Raw genomic sequence first — 25,776 nt, 5'->3', positions numbered from 1 at the left:
TCATCGCCTCCTGGCCGAGCTCCGGATCCCCTTCCTAAACTTGGTAGCTGCAGCCTTCTTCTTACTCGAGACCGGAGCGGCGGCCGTCGAGGACTCGTTGACGGGGGACGCCGTGATTGTGCTATCCTCCACGTCAAACTCGAGTCCGTTCAGTTCCTCGTCGTCCATGTCGGTGAGGTCCTCGCTAAGACTGCGAACCGCGTCGCGGCCCGTCCATTGCTCTTCTGCTGCGCTGGTGCCCTCGAGGTGGAAGCCTTTCATGTACCAAGGAATGCCACCGTCGTTCAAAGGGTCAGCAGGTCCGCGGCCCACACTACCATTAGATTGAGGAGGAGTCAGCGGCCCGGGAAGAGCAGGAGGAGCAACGGGGATGTAGCCGCTGTCTGCGGGAGGGGTGTCGGTAGATCCTACACCATTCGCCTCGGCGTCCTCGTCTTTGCCGTCATCCGCCTCCTTATCCAGCCCAGCAACAGACGCCGATGACGAGATCATGCCGTTGGCTTGCACGACTTTCTCGTCGCTTGGTTCATCAACAGCTTGTCCATCGACAGCAGCCTCGTCTAGATCCATTGGATCGCCTCCAGCCGTGTCACGCCCGACCAATACAGTCTCACTGACAGCGTCAGCCACGACGATTTCCCCCTCGTCGCCCACATCAGCCATGATCACGTCCTGAATCTGATCTCTCGCCGGTATGTCCACGTCCGGGAGCTCGGCAGTTGCTGGCAGCGGCTGAGCCTCTAGACTCGTGGCGATTCGGCGCTCGAGCTCCTGGAACTGGGTCTCGAATGACTTGTGGTTGATGTCTGCCTCGGCCTTCAGCGCGGCCTCCAGCTGAGGTTGCACAGCCTTGAGAATCCTCTTGCCGAGTCTCTTTCGATCCCTGGATTCAGAATAGTTGCTGATCTTGCTTGGCGACACGTCCACAGCATCGGATCCCGTGGCATCGGCACCACTAGTCTCATGCGTCGAGTTAATGCCTGCACGGATGACCTCGCAAAGATCGTGCGTGAATGTAAGAGTAGTCGTGTAGAAGCGCTCGTTCAAGCGGGTCTGCAATTGAACGAGGCCATCATTGAAAACATCTTTGTCAAGCCTAAAAGAAGTGGAGTGTTAGATATATGAGAGTGATGTATGAGGAGTCACGTCAAGACTCACGAGATGGCTTTCTCAACGACAGGGAGCAGTAGCTTGTGGATGGGAAAGTAGCAGGTGTCGACAAAGTCTTGCTCGAGTTCAGCACCCTCGAGCTTTTGCTCTTCGCGCTTCACAACATCGTCAGCGAGTGACTTCAACTGCTCCAGGTCGTTGATCAGGTTCTTCGCAAATTCGATTCTCCGTGCCAACCGGGCTTTTCCGGATGGTCCCATCGTAGCGAAGTTGCGGCGCGTCAGCTCCATGGAGGAGAAGGTCTCCATCTGCAACTGGAGTCGCTTCAGTAACGCCGCGCCGCGCCGCGCCTCGCGCTTCAACGTCCAGTACCGGCATGCGTCTGCCACAAACTCCTTTCGTTTGCGTAAAGTGAAACGCTGTAGCGAGCTCTCCACCAGGTCGAAGACGGCCTGAGGTATGATCGGTGCACCGGAGGGCAACTTCCACAGTGCTTTGCCCGGCTGGCCCTTCTTCTTGTCACCACTGAGCACTGCGTCGAGTTTTGCTCCCGTGACCTGGGACTCATCTGGGGGGTTCGGCATGATGAACTTTTGGTTCGCGAAAGTTGCTGCAAGCTCTCTTGCTGTGTCCTGGCTGTTGACCCATATGCGGCCCTTCATGGTCTTCTTGTAGAATCGGATGGCTGCCTTGGTCGCCTGCTTCACGTTGTGTTCCTTGGCGTAGTCTGGCGGACAGTGTCTGTGGCAGAACGCCTTCAGGATCATACTGCCGTCCAGGACAGCCAATGTGCCGTGGTTGTTCTTCATCTTGAGGTAAAGGTGGGCTCGTCTCGCACAGGTAACATGGAATGCTTCATAACATGCCTTGTTGCCGCATTGGATGCAAGCCCCCATGCTTTGGTTGCAGAGGTAGCACCTGAGCTTCCAGCGGTTCTTGGGCACCTTCTCCACCTCCATGACAGGCTCCATGAAGGTATGATTTCCCAGTGAGACCTCGGGAATCCACATAGCACAAAGCAGATGGGCCCATTTTGAGGAGTTCGTTTGCTTGAACGCCCCTTCAGTGTTCGGGCAGAATATGCACGTCTCGTGAAATGTCAGTATAATTGTGTCGATCAAGGATAGGAGGGACCGAGATGCACTTACCGGAATACCACGACCAATAAGTTGGCATTTCCGACAGAGCCACTGACCCTCCGGGATGAAGGGCACGCCGTAGCACTCTTGGTGGACAGCCAAATCGCAACCGTCACAGAAAACAATGGCGTTTGTGTTCTCACAGTCTCCATCGTCGCAGATGGCGCACTTGCTATCCTGCTCTTCTCCTGCCTGGGTCTCGCCGTTGACAGCCGCAGCAGAGCTCGATCTCGGCCTGTGGGTCTGCGGCGGTTTTGGATTGGGCTTTGGTATTCTCTTCTCGAGCGCGTGCCACTCCTTCTCAATCTTGGTGATGGCGATCTCGAAGATCTCGCGCGTGATCGGCTCGTTCTCTCCGACTTTCCGCTGGACATTGTACTTCTCCAGCCACATGTCGTCTTGCTCATCCATATCATACTCCACTCGCCCGACATTACTTGGCACATGATGTGAATCGCCGTCAGTCTTGGTAGCGCTTGCCTGTTCAGCCTCGTCCTCACCATTGGCATCACCCGCCTTGATGAGTCTCCGATCAGGCCTGAAATAATTGTCGCTCTCTTGGTAGCCAACATTCATCATGGCCTTGTCGACATAGCGCGCTTGCCCGAATGTCTTGCTCTCAAAGAGCAGTATTCGATCGGTCTTGCGATACGAAGGCTGCTTCAGATCGAGCTTCTCCTTGGGGGTTTGGTTGTGTATAGGGAGCGCCCGCGGAGTCTTTGGTGTTGTACCAACAGTGCCGTAGAAGATAGAATCCCTCGACGGCCTGCCAATCCTACGCCTTGTCGGCGTGCCAGGCGTAGCATTGTTAGAGATGGCGCCAAGGGCACCGTTGCTGGATGAAGCCGGCAGAAGCGCATCTTGTGTGCCACCACCGTTCATTGACAGTCCCTGCGACTGGGCAGAAGGCGTCGGTGGCGTAGATTTCGCAACCCCATCGACATCATCGGCAGAAAAGACCATGAAGGTCGCCTCGATATCGAGATTGGGATGGAACTCTTCCCAGCCTCGCTCCTCTCTAGGCTTATATCCCTCACTTTGTGCAACCGCTGCAGCAACAGCGGCAGCTGAGCTATATTGCTCCTCGTCGGGATCGTAGCGACTGACTGTTGATCTAGTCCTGGTGCTCCGTTCGCGACGGGGCAACAGGGGTGACGATGGCGCGGCGTTTGCCATAGGGGGGTTGGGTCTCGGGCGAGGAGCGCTTGCAGAGGCGGAAGCTTCGGCCTGGATCTCTGTACCATCCTCGTCCACGAACCTCCCGCCGCCACCGGGCCCTCCCGGGATGTACTTCCTCCGTTTAGGCGGGGGCTCGGTAGCTGAGGCGGCGAGGCGCGCCGCGCGAGCGGCATTCGTAGTGCCTGGGGGACGGCCGCGCCGGCGACCTGAGGCGCTGCGCCGCGGGGTGGAGGGCGCGGAAGGCATCGCTGCGAGCCTTATTCAAGCCTTGCCCAAGCTATTTCGGCGTGGTAGAGGTCGCAACCTGGGCGAGGCACCGCGTCGAGGTGGGAGGGGCGAGACACGACTCGATGGGACGAAACGTGCGGGTATAGCATCTGACTGCGAGATATCGAGTTGGATATAGAGATAGTAGAATATGCAGAGTCGAACAGGCCTAGTTTTGAGCTTGGCCGATCGGAAGAGGGAGGTAAGGTGATGGATTGCGATAGGTGAGTTCGGGCGAGGTGACTGCCAGATTGACGCGGTTCTGCGATGAGGTCGAGCGCACAATCGCGCTAGTCCTGAAGGGGTAGGAGCAGTGGGCATTCACCCCTGGCTGGCCCCATTTGTCACTTGACGCTAGGGCCCTGGTCTCCCCCCACGTGATGCAGCCTCACACCCTCGCCTCAGTAAGCCCACCCGAGATTTCGGGCAGAGGATCTGGCGTGAATCTGGGGGCAGCTTTGATGGTTTGCAGCAATTGGTCAATCAATTTATTGCGCGTCTTTGGTCCGATGGAAACTGACGCAGAGGACCGCTTCTACAGATCAGAGCCGCCCTGCGGGGAACCTTGGATCAATTCTGCGCCACTCATTGTTTCCTGTGCTTCTCTTGTCTGCCTCAATTGATGGCCCGTGTCTTGTGTTGTCATGCTTTGAAGCGGTCTTCTAGATATCACAACGAGTTGAGGGCTGGCTACCCTGCTTGCTAGAGGTACTTCCCAACAATCCATCCGTCACTGGCTCTTGGCAACTCACTACCTATTATCGAACAAATAATGAGTGCTGAGCCGCAACTGATGACTTAACCGGACCGACCACGACTTGTTGCAGCACGATCTCCAGGTCCATGTGTGTAGCAACCGCATCCAACTCCGCGATGTTAACACGAAACGATTGGAGCGCACGCAAGAACAGGCAAGAGATCTGCCACCCCAGGAGCCGCCCGAGGGTAAAAAAAAAAAAACAAAGCTTCATGTGTAAGGCTTAGTCCGCTCGGGCTGCTTTTGACGCACCCCACACTCGGACATGCCCACCATGACGGGGTCGGCCAGCGAGGCCGGCCCACACTAGGCTCTGTGCTCTGTCTAAGATGACCATGCCAGCGACCTGACTATTGCCCATGACGACATGGCAGGGTGTCCGGTAATCAGCTGCATCAGCGGGATCCCGTCATTTGTCGGTGCCTAGATGCGGCCATCCGTCCGTGTGGCACAGCTTGTCCAGTTAGCGGACGGATGTACCGTTCACATTTGCTGCTTGTGTCGGATCAACCTCGCCTGCGAAAATTATCCACGACTTAGCGATTTCCTTGTAATGCGTGTATCCGATACAGGGGCTGTGCGAACTGCGATGCAAAGCACCATCCCGTTACCCAGCTCTTCCTGTCCGTTCGACAACAAAATGAGGAGCCGACACTAGTTCCATTCGGCCTCTATCTTACTTTGCAATGGTAAAGCATGCTACCCGGAAGTGGCGCTGGACATGGGACAGCAACATACACTTTGCAATCAATTCACCATTTGAGGCACACTTGGACTGAGATGAGAAAATCTTCGGGCGTAAATACCACGATGCTTTCGAATTAAGCCGCCAACCACCAGGGCTTGACCATTGTACGCGCGGGAGGGAAAAGGCTGCTATCTACCAATCAACCATGATGCAAGCTCGCAAACTGAGCAAGCGCAGCAATGCGTTCGCCCCTCCACATTTTTCTCTCATGCCAGAATGCCAACAGAAGGACAGCAAAGGCGGGGAAAAAACCAACAACCCCAGAGGTCGACCGCAGGGGATACAGCTCCTCATCTCTTCCGTTCCATGACAAAGATGCGGACGTACAGTTGGGGAAACAAACAAGGACCACCGTATTCCGAGTCTACTTTTCTTTCTAGCCAATGGCCGTAGCCTGAAAGTGGTTCGAAGTCATCCCGAGGGACAAGTAATCATTGCCCGTCGCAAGTGATTTATGCAGATATGTCGAGACCAAGACAATGACAGATGACCAAGAGGAAATGAGCGCGCCAATAAGCAAAAGGAAAAAGACAAAAACGCCAGAACGCTATGCTCCATGATAAATATGAAAATACGTGAAATGATAAAACAATGCACCATAAACGCTCGAGGGGGGTATATCGAATGACACAAAGCCCAGTCGCAAACAAGGATACGGCAGTTCGAGTCGATCGTTCGTAAAAGATGGTTCAAGGTGCGGGTTGAACACGACGAGAGGGGTTTGTGGGAAAGCTCAACCCAAGGTGCGTCCAGAATGGATCATTTGGATGCTCGCAGCCCGAGGAGGAGCGGAGTTCGTGTGGATTGGAGGTGTTGGCGGGCTTCTGAATGGGGTATCGTGGAAATCTGCGGGATGCCGCCCACCCTCCCAACCTTCTTCGCTGAGGACGCTGAGATACCCGTTCCCCACCTGGTCTCTCAATGCCTCTATCTTTCGGCGGTACATCTCACCCCCGACGTCCCAATCTTGGGTTGCCTTCCATCGGGCCTCGTCCTCACTAGGGATGAACGATGGGGGCGTTTGAGGAGATCCCGTCAGGTTTGCGCCTCGCGACATATCAGACGACGGAACCTTGGGTATAGGGCTCTCAGCAAGCGCTACCGGCGTTGGTTCGACGAGCTCGGTGGAGGGCGAGACACCGTAGGTAACGGGAGTGGAAGGAGGTGCAGCATCGTCTACTAGGTTGATCGTCTTAGAAGTTGTTCGCCCCGGCGAGTCATGTGTTGCGAGATCAACGATTCTGCGCTTGGGGGCCCGACGTCGACGAGTGGAGCTGGTGTTTACCTCGCTTGCCATTGCCTGAGGCACAGGCCTCTCCTTGCGAAGGACGGAAGGCTCCTTGGGAGTTTCGTAGATGATCGCGGGTTTGACAACGTCAGCAGCGGGCATTGGTGGAGCAGGCGGCTTGACCACTGGTACCGCAGGGGGTACTGGAGCCCTCTCAACAAGATATTTTCTTTCAGAGTAGCTTGGCCCAGTCGCGTCGATTGTTATATCCTCAGTGTATCCAGGGGTCTTCCGGAAAAGATTGAAGATGGTAACGCGATAATCGCGATGCGTGCGGGTGAATGGATTGCCTTCAACCCAGATCTCGCGGATATCAGGAATGCCCGTCAGCCGCGCGAGCTCCATAGGATCAGTCAGCCGGTTGTCCCGCAAGTCCAGTCTCTCCAGCGGGTAAAGCTTCTCAATACCGGCCAGCGACTGGAGACGGTTGGCTCGTAGGTTCAATGCTGTGATGGCGGGGAGCGGGTTGCGGGTCAAAGAGTGCAGCGCGTCGATCATGCAGTGTGACAGGTTGAGTGCTCGCAAAGCGGTGAGCGTTGCCAGGCTGTCCGGAACCTGAGTGAAGAGATTCGAGGAGAGATCCAATGAGTGGAGGGTGTTGGACAAAGGTGCCAAGCTGTTGGCAGGAATAGAGGTGAGGGAATTGTCTGCCAAACTCAAATGCTTGAGGAACCGCCACTTCGACGCGGGAAGAATGCCCATGGCCAGCAGGTTTGATGCACTGCCTCGAGGGTTGTGCCAGGAATCCGACAGACTCGAATGTGAGCTGCCAGAGCCGGATCTGCGAACCTTGTACGATCCTCGTACGTGGGTTGAGTTGTGCCGGGAGCTTGACGGCCGACGTGGGGAATGGCTTCGGGGTCGCACATCCTTTGTGGAGTTCTGCCTTGCCTCATCGCTACCAGCCCTTGCCAGCGACGGTCTCCTTGCATTTCTCAGATGGGTCTCATCCTGTTCGGCGCTCGCTTCGCTGTTGAGCGAACCAACCGGGATGTCGCCTACAGATCTACGCGCTTCGGGAGATCCAGGGGCTGATGCGGATGTCTGCAGCTCAGCATGGCCCATGACGGGGCTTCTCCGCGGACTCGCATCTCCGGCCCAGGGCATTGTAGGGGATGATTGCGACTTCGAAGTGCGCCGACGTCTTTTATCCATATCGTCCAGTACAATGTCAATGAGGATGTCAGCAGGATCGTCAATGCTCGCACGCTTCAAGGTCAAGGATCTCAGCTGGTCGGCGAGTCGATCCCATCCAAAGAACTGACGGAAGTCAATGTCGCTGACTTCGAGGGCCTGGACGTTCTTGAAGACGTGCAAGGGAACAGCAGAATCGAAAGGGAACTCTTCGTAGCCACGGATCAGACGGGCCCGCCAGTCCGGCGCCAACCGCAAGCACGGAATCTTGGTGAAGGCCGAATAAAGATACTTCAGATCGGCTTGGAGAGCTGCCTTTTGGCGTTCTGTGCGTGATGCGGATATGCTCGACCCGATACCAAAGCTTGCCCACAAAGCAGACATGCCAGACATGACGCTTCTCACGCTTGACACCGAGCGGATGGAACCGACGTCCGAGGAGCGACTTTTGGAGCGCTGCGTCTGGCCGAGGAAGGAGACATAGTTGGCGGATGTAGTGCTGTCATGGATGTTCTCCAGCCGCACCTTCATCGGTCCCACAGGAATGCCCAGTTCCTCGAAGCGCGAGAGTAGGTAGAACAGATGGTGTGGAGTAAGAGCCAACTTGGCGGACTTGACGCTGGCAGAGGTGAAGCTCAAGGATCCGAGAGACAGTGCAGCTGCCAGACCGCTCGATGTAGACGAGGCAGTGGAAGGACGTTCTGGGACCGTCGGCGAGGTGGATAGCGAGGCAGTCGGGATGGAGGAAACGCTCTGGGAGGAGCCATGGCGCGGAGCCGTCTGTCGCTTGAACTGGAGAGCATTGGCAAGGGCCTTTTCGTGAGTCCGCACAAAGCTGGCCAGTTGCTGTACAGTACACCTTGTCAGCACGCCATCGGAAGGCTTCGATTCGAAACCGGGTCCAAACCTTTATGAAGAACTCCCCGTCTTCCGAATCCATAATTATGGGGAGGGATGCATTGGTCTATGTGTCAAATGTTGGTGTAGGGATGTGAAATGCGAAGCCGAAAACAAATCGAGATAGCACCCGTCGGCAGAGAATTCGGTCAAAGTCCTCGACTCTCGCAGTGCGCTGTGGCGTAGGCAACGAGAGGAGTATTGTGACTCGGCCTCGGTGACAGTCTGGACGGTGTCATATGTCAGCTACCAGTTGTGGCACACCAAAACTTCAAAGAAGCGTTGAACAAGAAAGACGCTGGGCTATGTCCATATGATTGTCGTGTGCAGTGTGCGCTTTTCAAGGAAACGGAGACGATAGAAACTGGCGATCTGCGGGGGGGCACAGCGTGCTGCCGCAAGAAAGGGCCAAGATCGACGGATGAGCGTGCCTTTGCAGTTGCCACAGGATTTTGGCCGGGAGAGGCGTCTTTCAGGTAGCAAGATGAAGTGGTAGTGGCTTGTCAGAGAAGAAGACTGCCTGGATGCAGCTCCAACCCTTTCGAATCTTGCGTGTTTGGTTGGTGCTGAAGCAGAAGGCCCAGGGCCCTGTCCCAGAAACCGGTCCTCACGGTGATCAAAAAAAACATGTTGCGCAACCAGAGCGGCCGGCTGCTGGTCACGGTGAGGAGGGGTGAGGCAATAGCCCGGAGCAACAACACACATCACGCGCGGGAAGCCAGCATACCAGACGATTCGCGGGGCAGACCAGCGGAGGATAGGCACACGGTCGGGGAATGTGAAGGAGTCACCGGATGGACTAGGGCGTTCCAGCAACGGGATCAGGCACAACGACAGCGATAACGACCACCACACCTCAACTGCTCAAGCAATCCGGGGAGGAGAACAGCCTTGAAATCACAGGACGATATCGCAAGCCGGCGAACATGCGCCAAAGAAAAGGAAATGATAGCAAAAGGGAAAGAGTGAGGGTGGCTTACCGGCTTGAAGATACCCTGAACTGTAAAGGCAGCCGTTTTTCTTATTTGCGCGTCGAGGAGCGATCGGTAACCACCAAAGTCCCGGCCGGATCGTGAAGAGAGGAACAATAAATAAATAACAAGAAAAAAGAAGAAGAAACAACCCAAGGTAATGTATTACAACAACGATGTGCAAGAAGGTACACAGCACGGTCGGTGAAGGCCTGTGACGTGAAGGAGGAAAGCGACAACTGCCTTGCCTCTTCTTCACCAGATAGCCTCTTTTGCTGGGTTGCACCACGACGACAGGGGGGATGACGACGGAGGAGAAGAGCGAGAAAGAAGGGGTCCTGTTGGCGATCGGGAGCGGGCGGAGGCTAGTTTAATAATAAGACTCGTTCGCTTGCACAAGACCTTTGCGGCGGCGGAGGGGGGCCTACTAGGAGGACGATGGGCGTTTTGTCGAGGTGTGTGGGCTGGAGGGGATGGTGGTTGGCTCAAGACGTCCATCTCGCCATGGGGGATGCGAGGGATGGATCTGATTGACCGTGCTAGCGATGCACTCGTGCAGTTCTCTAATCTCAAATGCTGGAAATGCGGCAGGGCGCTCGACCAGGGTGGGGGGAAGGTCTGCTCAGCGGGCTCCAGTGGGCTCGGTGGGGTGCGCAAGGGTTGGTTACTGCATCTGGTAGGAGGGGCACCCAAGCCTTGCTTCAGTGGGTAAGCCCAGTGTTCTTGCCCCAAGCTGGGGGCTCCATCACCATACGAGTCCCACCGCGGGTCCCTCTCATCGACCATCACGGGTTCGACTTGGATCTTAGTGCTTGTTGTATGTTCAAGTATAATACTTGGTACGGTGATGATGGCGGTGGATGGGCATATTACTCGAGTTTGTGGTGTCTGGCCTCCACGTTCTCTCGGCGCCGGCGTTGGAAGACGGTGTGTGCCCTTGCGTCCTGCTTCCCCATGCATGACTTTTACTCGAGAACAAAAGGATCCGTCGCGAGCTAAGAGTGCATCAGCGACTGCTGGCGGCAGAATGTGACATGCAAAGGCGGACGCCAGTGAAACAGAAGGGCTCCTTTGCCGCCGTCAGAAGAGCAGGTCATTCGACCAATAATTGCTTCTCAGCCAGGGTGCATTACACATGCAGGGCCGCACCGTTCCCTCATGCCGTGTGTAAGTGGCCGAGTTGCTCGATGCCGCTTGCGACGAGGTAGTGCCGTTGACCGACATGTTGACCTGGCACTATACACCCTTTCGCATCTAAAGTACGCGCGATCTCAAGTTCGGAAGATTCCAGGTGTGTTCTCTTTTTTTTTCTCTGTCAAACTGGACGGTTGACACCTCTATGAAGGATACAACGTTTTTGTCCTCGCTTGGGCGGACGGTGGGGTCATCGCTTCGTTGCAGAATCGGGGCTCGTGTACTGTCACTACGGACTAGAGGTTCTCGCAGCTGAACTGATCCTCGGCTCGACTTCCAAACATCCATCCTTATTGAGTCTTGTAAGAGATACATCCATGGTCATAGTACCGGGAGCTCAGTCTGCTGCACAATGGGAACTCGACTTCCAGCTTGGCTCCGAGCCTTCCCCGTCCTCCATATGCCCGCTCCTCTTTTTCTTTGGTGAGCCGTTGGTTGACTCGCGTTTGTTTACATCCAATTCCGTTGTCATTTGGCCGACCGGACATTATGGCTGACCCAACCTTGCTAACCGTGTCATTAGTGGCTAATCTCCTAAATTACAGGTGCCACCGGCTTTGATGGTGCCATGGCCTTAACGCTGGCGCTTTAAGACGGCCCCACGCAGATTGCCTGCGATACCTGGTAGCTAGCTCCAGATTTATCAACGACGCCAGAGTACAAGTACTGTAAACGGCTCAAGCGGCTCTAGAGAATAACAAGGGGATGCTAGCTGGGTCGCGATAATGATGCGGGCAGCCACAGATGTCTTCTCGAGTAGTATTGATACAAGCACGGACTCGCGGCAATTGCAGGCTTCCATTTCCGGCGCTCCTGCCATACCTAGGTAGATATTCCGTCTTTGACAGTGCCCATGCAGCTCCTGAACTGTCAGCTTAAGTGCCCGACCAAACAAATCATGGATTGCCAGGATTGGCAGGGTCTCTCGGTTCAGGGTTCTTCTCAGTTGTTCAAGTACCTAGGTAGGTACTTGTAGGTAAACGGCCCCGGTTGGCGTGCTGACCAGGCTGCCAGGGAAGAGCCCTGCCGTTCCCCATGTCTGTGCACCATCCGTCAAATTTTGGTGCGACAGAAACGAGGAGCCCACTAAACCCACCGGGATAACATGCTTTAGCGTGGGCAGCTGGCCCGAGCGATTTTACCCAAGCTGCGCCCAACTTCTGGCGATGGTTCAACTCCTCATACAGGAGGCTGGATCTCTATCAACACCATCTTCTTTTGCCCTGTTCTTGAGCTGTTAGGGTCTGCGGTTTTACCCTGGCCGCCTGGCCATCGTCCAGGCTCTAGGCCGTCTTAAGCCCCGGCACACCCTTGCTTTTTGCCTGACTCGCAGCCGGTGCGTCTACTCCGTATTACTCCGTACTTATTTGATGGACCCAGTCGCGATCTCAGCTGGCGGAGGGAGACTATGTTAGCGGCCGTCTCCCGACACCAGACATCTGTACCTATAAAGTTGTTCGCGAACAAGGGTCCAGTCGTGCGAATCTGGTCCGCGATTCCCCTTGCACACGAATCTCTAATCTCGACTGACATCCCTCCTCACATACGCACGTACGTACTTGCGACCTGAATGCCTCTCCTACACATCTGTTCGGGCGTCGTATTACATGCTCTCCACACGTTTGCCCATGGCTGAGAAATTATGTCATGGCTCCACTGCGACGAGAGCCGCTGCAGCTGTGATTGGGAATGCTCTATCCCACACCATGTCATTCTGCTTGCGCTCGGCATGCATGCCACTCTGATATCCTCATGTGAACCCCACCTTGGCCCCCCGGCGCCGGATCGCGCGCGTCGAAAGCAGAAGAAGCAGAATGGCGACATGAACCAAGGCATTGTTACCTGAACGATGCATGCGCGGTGTAATCATGTCACTTCCTTCGGCGCGGTAGCAGCCGAAACACCTGTGAGGTGTCCTGGCTGCCTGAGTTCCTTCGCCATCGATGCAGCATGGAAGCACCGAGAACGCTCTTGGCTTGACCGCCTCCGGGGCTTCGGAGGATTTGGCCTTGGGCTGTGTGATTGGCATGCCTGGCGGTGTCATCTGCTGGATATGCGCCCAAAACGTCGACACTAGCACAGAACCACAAGGTCATTGGGGAAATGATTGACGAACCCCGAATTGCGCTCCAGGTTTCATCGCCTCATCCAGAGTCATGTGCAAGGCGAGCCAGATTGACATGACCTGAGCAGGCTCGGGATGGGCGGGCGATCTGGTCTTGGTTGCACACCATCATCCCATGCAGTCGCCTTCGGGTGCGTGCAGGGAGGTACTGTGACTGGCTGTCCGTCTGCGATGATCGGGGTTGGCCCTACACTCCGCGTTGGCAATGGAACGCGAGCACTCGCTCGTGCGATTCCCCTCTGTCGTGTACCTCGCGACGGAGATGATGCCATGCTGGAGACTCACCGCCTATCAAGGTGAGGCTATTCACTCTTTTCCACGGCTCCGTTCTGAGCGACTCTAACGACAAAAACAGGACGAGCAGTGCTAAGTATAGAGCCACTACCATACCTAGAACTACCTGAGGATCGTCGTCCTTGGATAGGTCGTCCCACAAAACCCACTTGCCCGTTGTAGCGCCGCTGGCGGCTTGAGGCGGCGTCTTTGCTAACGCGCGAACGGCCTGATTGCTTCAGGTGGTTTCAACGCCTCGTGCCATCCAAAACATGGTTGTGACACAGACGGCGGTCGTCGGAAATATGGGCTCGGGGCCTTGAACATTCGACGATCACCCAGATCTTGGCAGTGTGAAGCCTGGCCTTGTACTAGGGCAAACCGATCTCCCTTCCAAGGCTACATGCCTGGAGCAAACCGCCTCGCATTCACAAGGTCCCTTCACCGCCGCATGTCCCTCTCGTGGGACTTCTGATGCACGCACAGGAATGTCTGTATCCACTGTCCCATCTCCAGATGGTACGGACTTGGGCTGGCAGCGGCAACACGATATGACTCGAGGGCAAGTGCCGAATCGTAGCTTGCAATATCAGATCCGGATATTCCCCCTCGCGTAGCTTTTTGCGTCGCACCTAGGGCTTGTCAGAGCGGACGAAAACCAGGTATCTTGGCTCCCTGAGAGATTGCAGTGAAATATGCACACATCTCCAAAAGCGGCCGGCTAGGCCATTCACGGTGCAACCTTGATATGGACATTATTGGCCAATGTCTACGAGATCTACCCCAACCTTGAGGGCGTGGCCTATCAATCTCCGGCCTATCATCAAACCTCCGCACTCGTGCCCCAGAGATCTTCGATCTGTTTATTCCACATCCAGACCAGGGCCTCCCAGTCACCAGTACCAGTCCCAACATCTACATCTAAGGCCCGACCCTCGAACCCTACATCTCACCGACTTACCAAGCTCGTGCTGAACTTGCCACTGAGATTTCGACTGCTGGTGAGTGGTGCGGGAGAGTAGGATGGGTGGCACAGGAGCTAAGGTTGTGTGACTCCTCCCATATTTTTTGAGACGGCATGATATAGCCATGGTATCAGACCGTCATCAGACGATGAACGGAGAACCCTACTTTCTTTCCTTGGAGCCGAACACACACGGCCGATTTGACTCATTTCTCAAGGTTACGTGCTTGTACTGGCCACTACCAAGAACACCAGAGACACATATCTACACGCGCCATTCTATATCTCACCACCCGGTGCTAGAGTTTCGACCAGCGCTTTGAATGAGTCAAGAATCGCGACTCGGCCCGAGCCACTTCTAGAGTTGCTGGCGACTTTATCGAAGTAAGACTCGAGTCATCCATCATGTTGGAGCGGTTTCAGAACGATATAGTAAAACGTTCAGTCCTAAGTTATGAGTGGACAAGATGATCTCTCTGGCTACATGGAGTAGTACAACGGCTGCAAGGTTTAGTTGAAATCACCACCTCACAGGTGATCAATCAATTGCTAGGATAATTCTTTTTCATTCTCTCTTACAATCTTCTCGGCCCTGCCACTCCTGTGTACATGGACGTCGACGTCCTCGTCGTCGTCGTCGTGCGATCCCGGATGGTAACGATGACCCCGCGCTATCTGCGCTTGTTCCAGAATTGCGAATCGCATCCCTATTCAGAGGAGCCAGGGTGTCTCCGCAAACCGAACAAATTTCCTGTTTCGACGACTTAGAAAGCCGGGACACCGTCCCCCACACCAAGCCAGAACGAGCGAGCCAGTCAAGAGACCGCGGTGGATGGGGACGGATCTGGACTCCATACCGCCCATCGCCTGGTTTGCTTGATTGCCTCTCACACCCTTCTCTTTGCCTCTCTCTCTCTCTCTCTCTCTCTCTCTCTCTCTCTCTGTCTCGTGTGCCCCTCCGAGGGGCGAGCGGGATGGAGTCGCCCATCCCTCTGGCATGCCGTGCAGTCATTGGAAGACTGGACGATCTCGCCTGCGCCAACTGCGGGCGCTACCACCTCCCGTTCCACATCTCAGCCCGAATCGACGATACGCTCACAGACATCGCCTCACTCCCTTCACCGCTCATTCTCTTTGTTATGGATGCATCTCGGCGTCGTGTGTCGAAGCTAGCGAGCCAAAGGGACGCCAAACGGGTTCACAGGATTGAGGGAGGGTGGCAGCAGAGGCAATCGCATTTTTTCGCATTTTTCTTTTTTTTTTTGCCCTTTCTTTCCCCTCTACCTGCGTGTGTGCGGTGCGACTTGGGATGCAGTTCGTCGTGCATAAGCGGACATCCAAGCACTTGCATGCAACCCTTGACCTCAACCATGCATGTGGTAATTCACCCCCACCTATCGATGACACTCCTTCGATGCAGGCCTGGCGAATGGGAAGCCCTTGTTGGCTGCGTGGGACATGGCCAATTCTCAAACTCCTCTTTCGCAAGGAGCAAGGGCGTCGCAGACGTCAGTCGGTGAAAAGAGAGAGACAACATCCCTGGCCGTGCGGCTGTGCCGGCGGACTGCCTTTTGATGTACATGTCGGCTAATGGCCGGGGAAAACTAAGAAAATCAAGGGTCCTCCGATGAACAGGGCTCCGCTGCCCGACTTACACGGTCTACGTAATACTGCTTTGGCTGCGGATCAACTGGACAGGCTTCTGCTCAGTCCTCTGCGATTGTCAACACCGCATTTTCCAGATCAATCACCAGCCCTTGGCGAATCTGCTCTCTGCGGGACGGTCCATAATGAACAATCCTGTTCAAGCCGATGATCTTGTTCCATCTTGTCCCCATAACCCCGCCAGCACTCGACGTGTCCTGTCCTTTTGGACTGGAGGGCGTTGATCACCTACGCTTTTGTAACGTGACACCGTTCCGGCCCTGCTGTGAGAGCCGGCTTGCTTCGGGATCAACGATTGGTGCTTTACACTAGGGGTCTCGAGGAACTCGCGGCTCTGGGTTTGCTGTGTGTCTATCATGTCCCGGGTCTGAGATGCTGCACATCATACCTGGTTTGATTGGCAATCTGATGAGGGAGAACAAAACCTCCTGCGCCCCGTCATTGCATCATTATCCGCCGCGGTTCATTCCCATGCTCCCGCTCTCGGCGGTAGCACGGCAAACCGTGAGGCCGAACAATGAAAATTTGGATAGAACCGTGCCGCCTTGCATGGCGGGCTGGTCAGCACTTCGGTTTTTTTTTGTCCATTAATGTCATCTGCCGGCTCCAGGATTGGTGCTTCTCAGTCGCCATATAGACCAGTAAGTGCCCATGGTGAGCAGCATAGAGAGATGTTGGAGTGTACTTGGACAAACAAAAAGTTGTTTATTCGTTCAAGCTCTGCCAAGTGGTGAGATCTGCCTACCAAGTCTTTCAATGGTTAATGTTTGTCATCACCAACATCACCTTGTAGTTCCTTGAACGCCGCAAAATTCCTCATCTGTTGTTCTGGATGGCTGGCTCTGTTCGTTGGTTCGGGGACATTTTCTGAAAGGCGGCAATACACCTGCTTCGCTGACGATCAGGCCCATACTTGTAAACCCATCCTAAGTAGATTGCCGTAGGGACCCTGACTGCTGAGCAATATCGCTCTTCTTCATGTTCTCAGCACGTAATGCATCCCGTCTTCGACGCCGTCATCAATGTGCGTGTTCCATGAAAGTGTTGCTGGTACGCAACCTCATAGTCGCGAAGATTTTTTGTTTGGCCACTCCTTAATACGGTGGTCTTCATCAACTGAAACGGCCCAGCTGGTCCATGGCGGCCGCGTCCTCTACAGACTTGCTGAATCCTGCATCCTTATCAACCCGCCGGCGCTATTCCCAACAAGTCAGAGTCTGAGGTCCTGGACGAGATACAAAAGCTAGATGAGGGCCGGGCCCAACCTGCCGATGAAGCTATCCGGATACCGGTCTCGCTCGGGGGCCCTCGTTGCTGCAAAAGCCGGTAAAGAGATCAACTGATGATTCAAGTTGAAGGACCCAGCATGAAACTGCACCGGAAGACTGGGCAGGCAGTAGCCTTGTCAGGAGAAAGACCTTTACACATGCACCAAGTGTGGTGGCTCCCAACAGTTCCCGAGGGTTACCCGCACTTTCGATGCCTTCGTGTGTTCGAGATATGCTCATCAGCCAACCATATAGACCCAACTGGCAACAGTTCTGATGTACACAAATCTACACTTCTTACATATTTCTTCCAGCCGTGCCACCTGCCTAGGTCGTTGATAAGCCTTGATTTGTGAATATCTAGACGCCTGCGCCGCCTTTGCTGATCTGTGTGACTGACGTCGAAATCGTACATCCCCCTCATGTTCGCGCTGACAACTTAGTCTTAAGTATATAACGGCTCCTTAGAATAGTAATACTAGACTAGGTACACTAGATAGCGATTTCTTCAATAATAGCTTGCAGCTCGGGTCAACGTGTCAGATACAAGCCGAGTTGAGAGCTGTACTGTAAACCAAACTCTTGAAGAGACAGAAACAAGAAACGCAATAGCCGTGTTCCAGAGCTACTATGACGGTTCCCAGTGATGAGGATACGATTGTTTTTGTCGTGGATTGATCAACCACTCCACCGATCGCAAGCCCGACTTCTGTCTCCGATGTGGGTCCGAGGCACGGAATCGGCCCCGGATTTCGACCATGGTTCGGCCCCGTGGCCGGTGATCAACCCGTCCGGACGTCCGTGTGACAAATATACTAACTATTATCTATAATATTAATATTGTAATTGTATTTCTTATCTTGTTATATATCTATAAGTGAAATATCCATTGTTCTAGATATCTTCATCTACCTGGTACGCATGATTGGTCTGTCTACTTGTAGAAGCGGATGAGCTGCAGCTGGGGGGGGTTGAGGCCCCCTCCTTTAGCTAACATCCAGCTCCGTTAAACAAGGTAGCGACGGCAGTTTCTCGGCACGAGCCGTGTGACCCGGAGCGCCCGGACCATCCCTCCCAAGTCCAGGCTACAGTCTCCCCCAGCTCACAGGCATCTCAGCGCGTTGCCAAAACCAGCATATGCATCTTTGCCTTCTTTCTTCGTATCCTTTCTGCTTGTCCTGTTCTTTTTGTCTCTCTCGGGCTCATCACCATGATGAACAGCTCTGGCGGAACAGCCCCGGCTTCCCCAAGCGAACTTGAAGTTCAGCAAGTGCAGATTGTAGGGTTCCTCTTTTCCCTGCTCTTACCTTACCCTGACCACACCTCCATTTGCCCAGTGAAGCTCTGCAATAACTGATGGCACCTTGGAAATGAATCTAGCTCGTCCGTCATGGCGAACGAAGCCCCATATCGGCCCGCTTTCAGAATGTAAGTCAAAATCGTTCGCGCGGCCCCTAGATGCGAGTTCGCGGCTGTGGTGGCGCTGACCTTATATACTCGGCGTCCGGTAGACCGGGTTGTCTCCTTGTAAGTGTTGGAACGAATCCAAAATCAGCTGTGCAACACCGTCGTCGCTGACTGCCACAGACTGGCCGTATTGCAGCGCCGCTCAGCGTTTCACCCAGGTCGTCATGGCTGCGCAGGATGGGTCTAGATGGGAATCCGTGATTTGGAAGAGACGTCTAGAGACGTTTGGACCCGGTGGTCGACCGATTACCGCACGGGGAGCAGGTGGCGAGTCTACCAGCATGTGGTACGTGGTCACCCAGGATTTCAAGCCCGCTTTTTCCCTGACGCCATATCGACAGCATGCCCGGAGAGCTCACGGACAAAGGACGGGAAACCTCTCTTGAATTCGGCAAGGCGTTGCGTAGGATCTATATCGATCAGCTAGGCTTAGTAACCAACTCCGTAGCAACACTCATCCACTGCCGAGTACTTACTTGACTAACGTTGCAAAAAGAAAGTTGCCACAGTATCTAACAGATCCCGAAATACTCTATATCCGGTCAACGGCGGTGCCTCGGGCTCTTGAGTCGGTGCAGCAGATGCTGCGAGGCCTTTACCCCTGGGGTACGAACCGGACGTCGGTTCCCTGGGATATCACCATCCGCACGCCAGCAGAGGAGACGCTTTCCCCCAACACCAAATCGTGCACCAGGCTCGCAGAGCTTGCGAGAGCATTTAATCAGCGAGCTGTGAGCAAGTGGAACGGAAGCGAAGACATGAGATATCTGTCGGAAAAGCTGGGCAAATGGATGCCAGGCAACAGAGCCCTGGCTGTAGACTCTCGGCCCCGTCTATCGGCCGTCATGGACACCATCAATGCAACACTTGCCCACGGGCCAGGTACTCGGCTTCCTGACGAGTTTTATGACCAACGCGTGCTCAAGACCATTGAGCGGATCGTAGCCGACGAGAACTTTGGCGGATATGGAGTTTCTCGTGAGTTCCGCATGCTTGGCGTGGGAGAACTAATAGGGGGCATGGTCCTGAAGATGGTCGACCAAGTGGAGTGGGATCAGAGACACGACAGTACCCTGCGAAGCTCTAATGACGTGGAATCAAGGGCGCCACCGCGACTTTCTCTTTCGGCTTGTCACGATAGCACCATTGGCGCAACGCTGGCAAGCCTTGGCTGTTTCAATAGTGACGAGAGATGGCCAGCCTTCACCAGCCGCATCATCTTCGAACTGGTTCGCAAGAGACAACCCACCCCTTCCCAGAAGATGGACCAACATGCGCGGGTCCGGTCGTCATGGGGTACAGATACGGCCATCATCTCCAATCCAGTCACCGACCAGGGAGATACCGGCAAGCCGAGAGACATCGGGCGGAGGCCAGTGGAGAAGCTCTCCAAAGACGAACTACAAGGCCTTGACGGATACTTTGTTAGGGTCAAATATAATGATCGGATCATGGTGATACCCGGGTGTCAGGCGCAAGGGAACCATCTTGATGGCGATCAAAGTCTCTGCACGCTGGTAAGTCTCATCCCCATCACCCCCATAGTCCAAACATACGTATACGCGCATAGACAAGATGCTTTCCCTTCCACAAAGATCTCCTCGCTGATGATAGACTAACATAAATAACCAGGTGGCATTCAAGTCTATTGTGGACAAATTTACCCCCAGGAACTGGAAATATGCGTGTAGTTCCAACTTGGGCGCTTCGTCGACTACGGGGAGCGATGAACCGGCCGGATATTAGAACTATGTTGTGCACCTGGGTGCAACAACAAGACCAAGTACCATGTTTCGGGGCCAGAATGAGCCAGAATGGAGAGTTGACGAAAAAGGTCTCGAGAAGCTTCACCACATAAATAGCTACCTCCTATCATGGACGGACTCCACTAAGACCTGGGCGTCCCAAGGCTCCTAAACCACTAGAAACACTCGAGAATAAAAATAAACCAGTTCCTAGCCTCATTATCGGTATCGTTATTGTCTTTGATGCAGCTTTAATACCATCGTACTTGTCTGTATTGCGAAAGCTATGGTAACTCGATGATATGCCTGCACGTATTGTGAACGGACCTCGACCCGTTGAGCTGCTCTTACTGCCGTTCTGCAATGCTCCATTTAGCGCGTCCTGGCTTGGATAAGCAAAAAATGGGCAAAGAGGGCCAGGTACTATGATTGCTGTGCTTTGCCATTGACCAGATGTCTACTTCGTGGTGGTGATATGGTACAAGATACATTCTACATGATAATATACAGAGAGAGAGAAAGCTCCGGGCAAGTCGCGTGGAGGGAAGAACAATGCCGCCTCCAAGACCACAGGGGCCCCGGCCCATGCTCACCTCTTCACATTGACCAGTCGGTCAAGCGCTCTGCCCTGGTCCAGCGCCCAGCCGCCCGAGAGGTCCATCTTGTACATCCGGCCCTCGACATAGACCTTGGCCAGGCCCTCGCGGGTCAGCGACTTCCTGATGCCGTCCCACATGGTGACCATGGCCTGGCCCGCGTGCCGGAACGGCGCCGTCATCAGGTGGTCCATCTCGTACTTGCGCTCCGCCTTGCGGCGCTCCTCCTCGGCCCGCTTGGCCTCGATCTGCTGCCGGCCCGTCAGCACCGGCTCCTCCGCCGCCGCCGCCGCGCCGCCGCGCCCGCGCGCCCCGTCCAGGCGGCAGTCGGCCATGCGGAACGGCAGCTCGACCTGGTCGGGCGCCGCGACGATGGTCTTGGGCCGCATGAAGGGCACCATGCGCGCGACGGCGAGCTCGATGTACAGCGGCGGCGTGGCGGCGCCGGCCTTCTTGGCCAGGGCCTTGTGGGAGGCCAGGGCCTGGGCCGCGGGGACGGCGCGCACGCTGCGCACGACGCGGCTGGTGCCGAGGACGAAGTAGGCGCCCATGGCACCCATGAAGGTGCAGATGACGCCGAAGGCGTGCGGCACCCACCAGGACAGGCCCTCGGGCGGGTAGATGTACATGCTCCAGTAGTTGATGAGGGTGTAGGTGACGCAGAAGGCGCCGGCGGCGAAGGAGGAGAAGCGGAACCAGAAGTGCGAGGGCGCCTCGTAGAGGGTGGTCGGGGAGCCCTTGCGGGCGAGCTGCTCGGCGAAGGAGCGGGGAGGGGGCAGCTTTGCGCCGGCGGCGGCGACGGAGGGAGTGGCGGGCAAGACGGGCGGAGGTCGCCTCGTCGTTGGGGGCGCACGGCGGGCTGGCGCTGCCTTGGCTGCGGCTTGCCGGATGGAGGAGGTCTGGAGTGTCCGTACGGAGGAGAAGAAAGGCGAGGCTCGGAGAAGCAGCCGCTGTGATTGGGCTGCGCAGCTGCATTGAGGCCGTGGGGTGTAGACCAGAGCTCGCTGGGCCAGGCCCAGTCCCCGTGAGAGGGACGACATCTTGCGGAATAGTAAGCCCTGGAGTTCGGCTTCGTGAGAAAGCGACAGGAATTGGCCTGCATACATACCGTGAGAAGTGCCAAGTCTGAAAAATCAATTGGCTCTTTTGTGGCTGGCGAGCGGCCCAGTTCGTCGTTGTCGCGTCCGGCTGTCGAGCTCGATATCGCATGAGGTTTCCCAAAAAATTATGAGAGCCCAGCAAAGCGGGACTAGATCTGCACTAGAGTTGCTAAGCACACCCTTCGGCGTGCCCTCCTGGAATCCCACGGGCTGGCACGGCGTAGTGCGGTCTGTACAGGCAGAGACTAGCGCAAACGCCCCAAAGATTCAACAGAAGCTCCAAAAAGCTGGGTCGGTGCTTTTTCTTGATGCGGCCATTTCCGGACCTCACTCGACAAACCCAGCTGAGCGAGCGGCCACGCAAACACAATCCAATTCACTCGATTGGATTCGGTTTTCGCAAATCACACGCCGCCAAAGATGGCCTCGCTCGCGTCTGCATGCCGCCTGTCTGCCCGCCTGGCCAGGCGTCAATTGGCACACGATGCGACCGCCAGAGGTAAGCCAGGCGCAAGTCCCCAACAATTCCCCGAGAACGCGAGTGCTCACGCTGGACGTGGCTTCTTGTAGGCTTTAGGACCTCTGCCGCTGCCCTCGCCGCCCAGAACTTTACTATGCCTGCGCTCTCGCCGACCATGACCGAGGGAAACATCGCTGCTTGGAAGGTCAAGGAGGGCGACAAGTATGCTGCGGGCGATGTGCTGCTGGAGATCGAGACGGACAAGGCCACAATGGACGTCGAGGCTCAGGAGGACGGTATCATGATGAAGATCATGCAAGGAGATGGCACCAAGGCCGTTCAGGTTGGCTCCCGGATTGCCGTCATCGCAGAGGAGGGGGACGATATCAGCTCGCTCGAGATCCCCGCCGATGAGAGCCCCAAGCAACAGAGCAAGGGCCAGGAGAGGCCCAAGCAACCCGAGGAGAAGCCAGCCGAGGCTCGCGCTGAGTCCGCTGGCGCAGACAAGGTGGCACAGCCAGCTCCGAAGAAGTCTGGCAAGGCGCAGAAGCAGACATACCCGCTTCTGCCGTCAGTCGCCCATCTGATCAAGGAGAAGGGTCTCGACGAGTCGGCCATCAGCGAGATGACACCCACCGGCCCCAACGGGCGCCTTCTCAAGGGTGATGTTCTCGTATATCTCGGAAGTGTCAACGCGGATACACCTGCCGCTATCACGGCCCGGTTCGACAAGCTGTCGCACCTCGACCTTAGCAACATCAAGATCGCCAAAAAGCCCGAGCCCAAGAAGGAGGAGAAGGCGGCGGCCAAGGCACCGGTTGTGGAGGACTCTCTCATCACGCTACCTATCTCTCTGGCACCAGTCATTGAGGTCCAGAGGAAGATCCAGGACACCCTCGGCGTATTCCTACCCGTTTCTACCTTTGTCGCTCGCGCAACCGACGTCGCCAACGACGAGCTGCCCCGCTCTGCTGCGGTGAAGCCGACGGCCGACGAGCTCTTCAACCAAGTCCTTGGCCTGGACAAGCTGGATGTCAGGGGCAGCCGTGGCTTCTACCTACCCCAGATCTCCGCCGTCCCCCCTGCATCGCTGAGCGCCAAGCGTCCTGCTGCCAAGCAGGCGGATGTCATTGACATCCTTGCCGCTCCCACCAAGAAGGTTTCCAAGCCCAAACGATCACTAGCACCTGGAGTATCTACTGGCGTCAACGTATTCAGCCTCGTTGTGCCCAAGGCTGAGGAGAAGAGGGCAAAGGTGTTCCTGGAGAGGGTAAAGCTGGTGTTGGAGAACGAGCCCGGAAGGCTGGTGTTGTAATCTCAGATCTACAGGGAGGAAGATCAAAAGAACACTGTAGCTTGTGTCTTTGTAATATACCAACAAACTTTAGACGGCCCTTTGCTTAATCATGGGCTTTTCAACTACGAGCGGCATCATGAACGCCACATACAAACACCTGGAGGGGCGATGCATGTTCCATAGTTTGGCTGCTCCTGGAAACCGAATACTGCTGCATTATCCAACTTAAAGCTTTTATAAAGAAGCCAGGCACTCGCACACGTATACAGACAGACCCTTGTTTCTTTTCATGACCCGAGAGCCACGTCCTCGTCCACCTCCCAGCCATCCCAACTCGGAGCGTCGAATCCGTTCGGCCTGGTGGCCCGGACGTGCCCGACCCGCAAGCCCTTCACCTTGAGCGCCTCCCGGGGCCACCGGATCTGCGCGCCGAACCCCGGGCTCCAGGCGGAGTGCATCATGCCGTCGGCGAACAGGTGCGGGAACAGCGCGCGGACGCTCCCGACGGCCCGCCGGCCGACCTCGTCCACCGAGTCGTGGTGCCGCAGGCCGAAGAAGGCCGGGTCGTGCGCCTTGCGCGCGCGCGCGAGCACGCCCGCCGGCAGGGCGCCCAGGGAGCGCAGGAAGACGTCGTACTGGCACAGCGAGGTGCGGCAGGCCCAGGACCCGCCCCGGCGAGCGCGCAGGTAGAGCGCCGACAGCGCGGCCGCGGCGCCGAGCGCGCCCGTGCCGTAGTCGGACATGGGGAAGGGCGGGACCACGGGCTCGTCGAGGCCCATGAACCGGCCCTGGTCCCAGGCCAGGCCCGTCACGCAGTCGGCGATCTGCTGCCAGCCCGGCCGCGGGGCCCACTCCGGATCGGCGGCGCCGGGGCCCGTGCCCGTGCCCGTGCCCGTGCCGCCGAAGCAGTCCTCCGCGACGTAGACGAAGCCCCTGCCTCGCGCGCGCGCCAAATCAGCGAGGTACTCTGTCCCGTAGCCGAGCTTGTCCAGGGCGCCGGGGCGGTAGCCGTCGATCAGGACATCTGCCTCGGCGAGCAGGCGCTCAAAGGCGGCGCGGTCTTGGTCGTTGTCGCGGAGGTGCAGTTCCGTGGTGTGCTTGCCGGTGTTGACGTCGACTTGGAAGAACGGCACGTCTGGGAGGAACGGCGATGTGACCTTGATCACGGAGGCGCCGTGGGCAGCCAGGGAGCGCCCGATGACTGGGCCGGCGATAATGCGGCAGAACTCAACCACCTTGATGCCAGCTAGACACTGCGGTTGACGCTGACCGAGGGCTAATGCGGTCTCAGGAAAGGGCACTGGCGGTGTCAATGTCTCGAGAGAGGTGGTGGTAAAAGGAGGTAGTTTCATCAAGGCCTGCCCGTGCGGAGTCTGAGAGAACGCGTCCCAAGTCAGGGCAGGTGCACCAGCCTGGTTCTCTTTCGAGTTCATCGCTTCAAGCTCATCAACAGTGTACCTTTTGACGGCTTTCTCGATTGTTTCTACGCACTGGCGATAGTCTGTCATCTCCGGGTTGAATGGTGGCAGCCCAAGCATGGAGAGCGTTCTGCTAGCCTCGAGCGACCCGTGAATGTGATAGAACTCGCCAGGCTTCTTTGTCTCATAGAGATTAGCAGAGAGACGCCGATATAGGATAGACTGTGCTTGATTCAGGTCCGTATCTACATGAAGTGTTCCATCAGTGAGTTGTCTCCCCCCTTATAAGTCCATATGAGATCTCACTGACCTACAAGGAGCGACTTCACATCCTCATGTCCCTTGTCCAAGCCGTCGATTGTGGTCACGTAGGCAGACATGAGGAAGCAGGCTGTTCTGTCAAGATCAACCTCGATGAACCGGGGCGCGCGTCCGTATCGTAAATCTGCGATGGCTGCAGCGGCACATCCTTCGAGAGCCTTGAGGGCGGAAACGGCCTCGCGCGCCTTGAACGGACACGGAAAGTAGAGTACGTCATCATCACCGAACAAGGATGTGAAGTAGACCTTTTGTATATAAGGAAGAAGTTCGGGTGGTAACTGGCCCTGACAGGAGGCCACAAGAGCATGCAGCGCCGCTATGGAGCCCGCAGCTGTGGTATATGCCGAAGTCGTCGACACTGTACATATGGTCTTGACAGCCATGACTGGGCAC

The 25,776-nt window shown here is 56.0% G+C and overlaps 5 protein-coding genes across 5 annotated transcripts; 1 reads left to right on the top strand and 4 right to left on the bottom strand.

The window, feature by feature from the left end:
- Positions 1 to 3,674, bottom strand: E0L32_008994 (uncharacterized protein; the record flags this gene model as incomplete). The annotated part of the gene is made up of 2 exons (XM_031143911.1): positions 1 to 1,096; positions 1,159 to 3,674. The coding sequence occupies 2 exons, from the start codon at positions 3,672 to 3,674 to the stop codon at positions 1 to 3; spliced, it is 3,612 nt and encodes a 1,203-aa protein (XP_030991514.1).
- Positions 3,675 to 5,933: 2,259 nt separating this feature from the next.
- E0L32_008993 (uncharacterized protein) lies at positions 5,934 to 8,562 on the bottom strand (the record flags this gene model as incomplete). The annotated part of the gene is made up of 2 exons (XM_031143910.1): positions 5,934 to 8,468; positions 8,530 to 8,562. 2 exons carry the CDS (start codon positions 8,560 to 8,562, stop codon positions 5,934 to 5,936), a joined length of 2,568 nt encoding a protein of 855 aa, XP_030991513.1.
- A 12,218-nt stretch (positions 8,563 to 20,780) lies between these two features.
- Positions 20,781 to 21,827, bottom strand: E0L32_008992 (uncharacterized protein; the record flags this gene model as incomplete). Its single annotated transcript, XM_031143909.1, has 1 exon — positions 20,781 to 21,827. The coding sequence occupies one exon, from the start codon at positions 21,825 to 21,827 to the stop codon at positions 20,781 to 20,783; it is 1,047 nt and encodes a 348-aa protein (XP_030991512.1).
- A 480-nt stretch (positions 21,828 to 22,307) lies between these two features.
- Positions 22,308 to 23,662, top strand: E0L32_008991 (uncharacterized protein; the record flags this gene model as incomplete). Its single annotated transcript, XM_031143908.1, has 2 exons — positions 22,308 to 22,386; positions 22,458 to 23,662. The coding sequence occupies 2 exons, from the start codon at positions 22,308 to 22,310 to the stop codon at positions 23,660 to 23,662; spliced, it is 1,284 nt and encodes a 427-aa protein (XP_030991511.1).
- Positions 23,663 to 23,931: 269 nt separating this feature from the next.
- Positions 23,932 to 25,766, bottom strand: E0L32_008990 (uncharacterized protein; the record flags this gene model as incomplete). The annotated part of the gene is made up of 2 exons (XM_031143907.1): positions 23,932 to 25,307; positions 25,373 to 25,766. 2 exons carry the CDS (start codon positions 25,764 to 25,766, stop codon positions 23,932 to 23,934), a joined length of 1,770 nt encoding a protein of 589 aa, XP_030991510.1.
- Positions 25,767 to 25,776: the final 10 nt, after the last annotated feature.

Source organism: Thyridium curvatum (assembly GCF_004353045.1).
Source record: "Thyridium curvatum strain D216 chromosome Unknown NODE_62_length_255573_cov_84.952434, whole genome shotgun sequence".
Classification (NCBI taxonomy): domain Eukaryota; kingdom Fungi; phylum Ascomycota; class Sordariomycetes; order Thyridiales; family Thyridiaceae; genus Thyridium; species Thyridium curvatum.
Note: the sequence above shows the minus strand (reverse complement) of the source record. Positions and strands in the feature narration are given on the sequence as shown.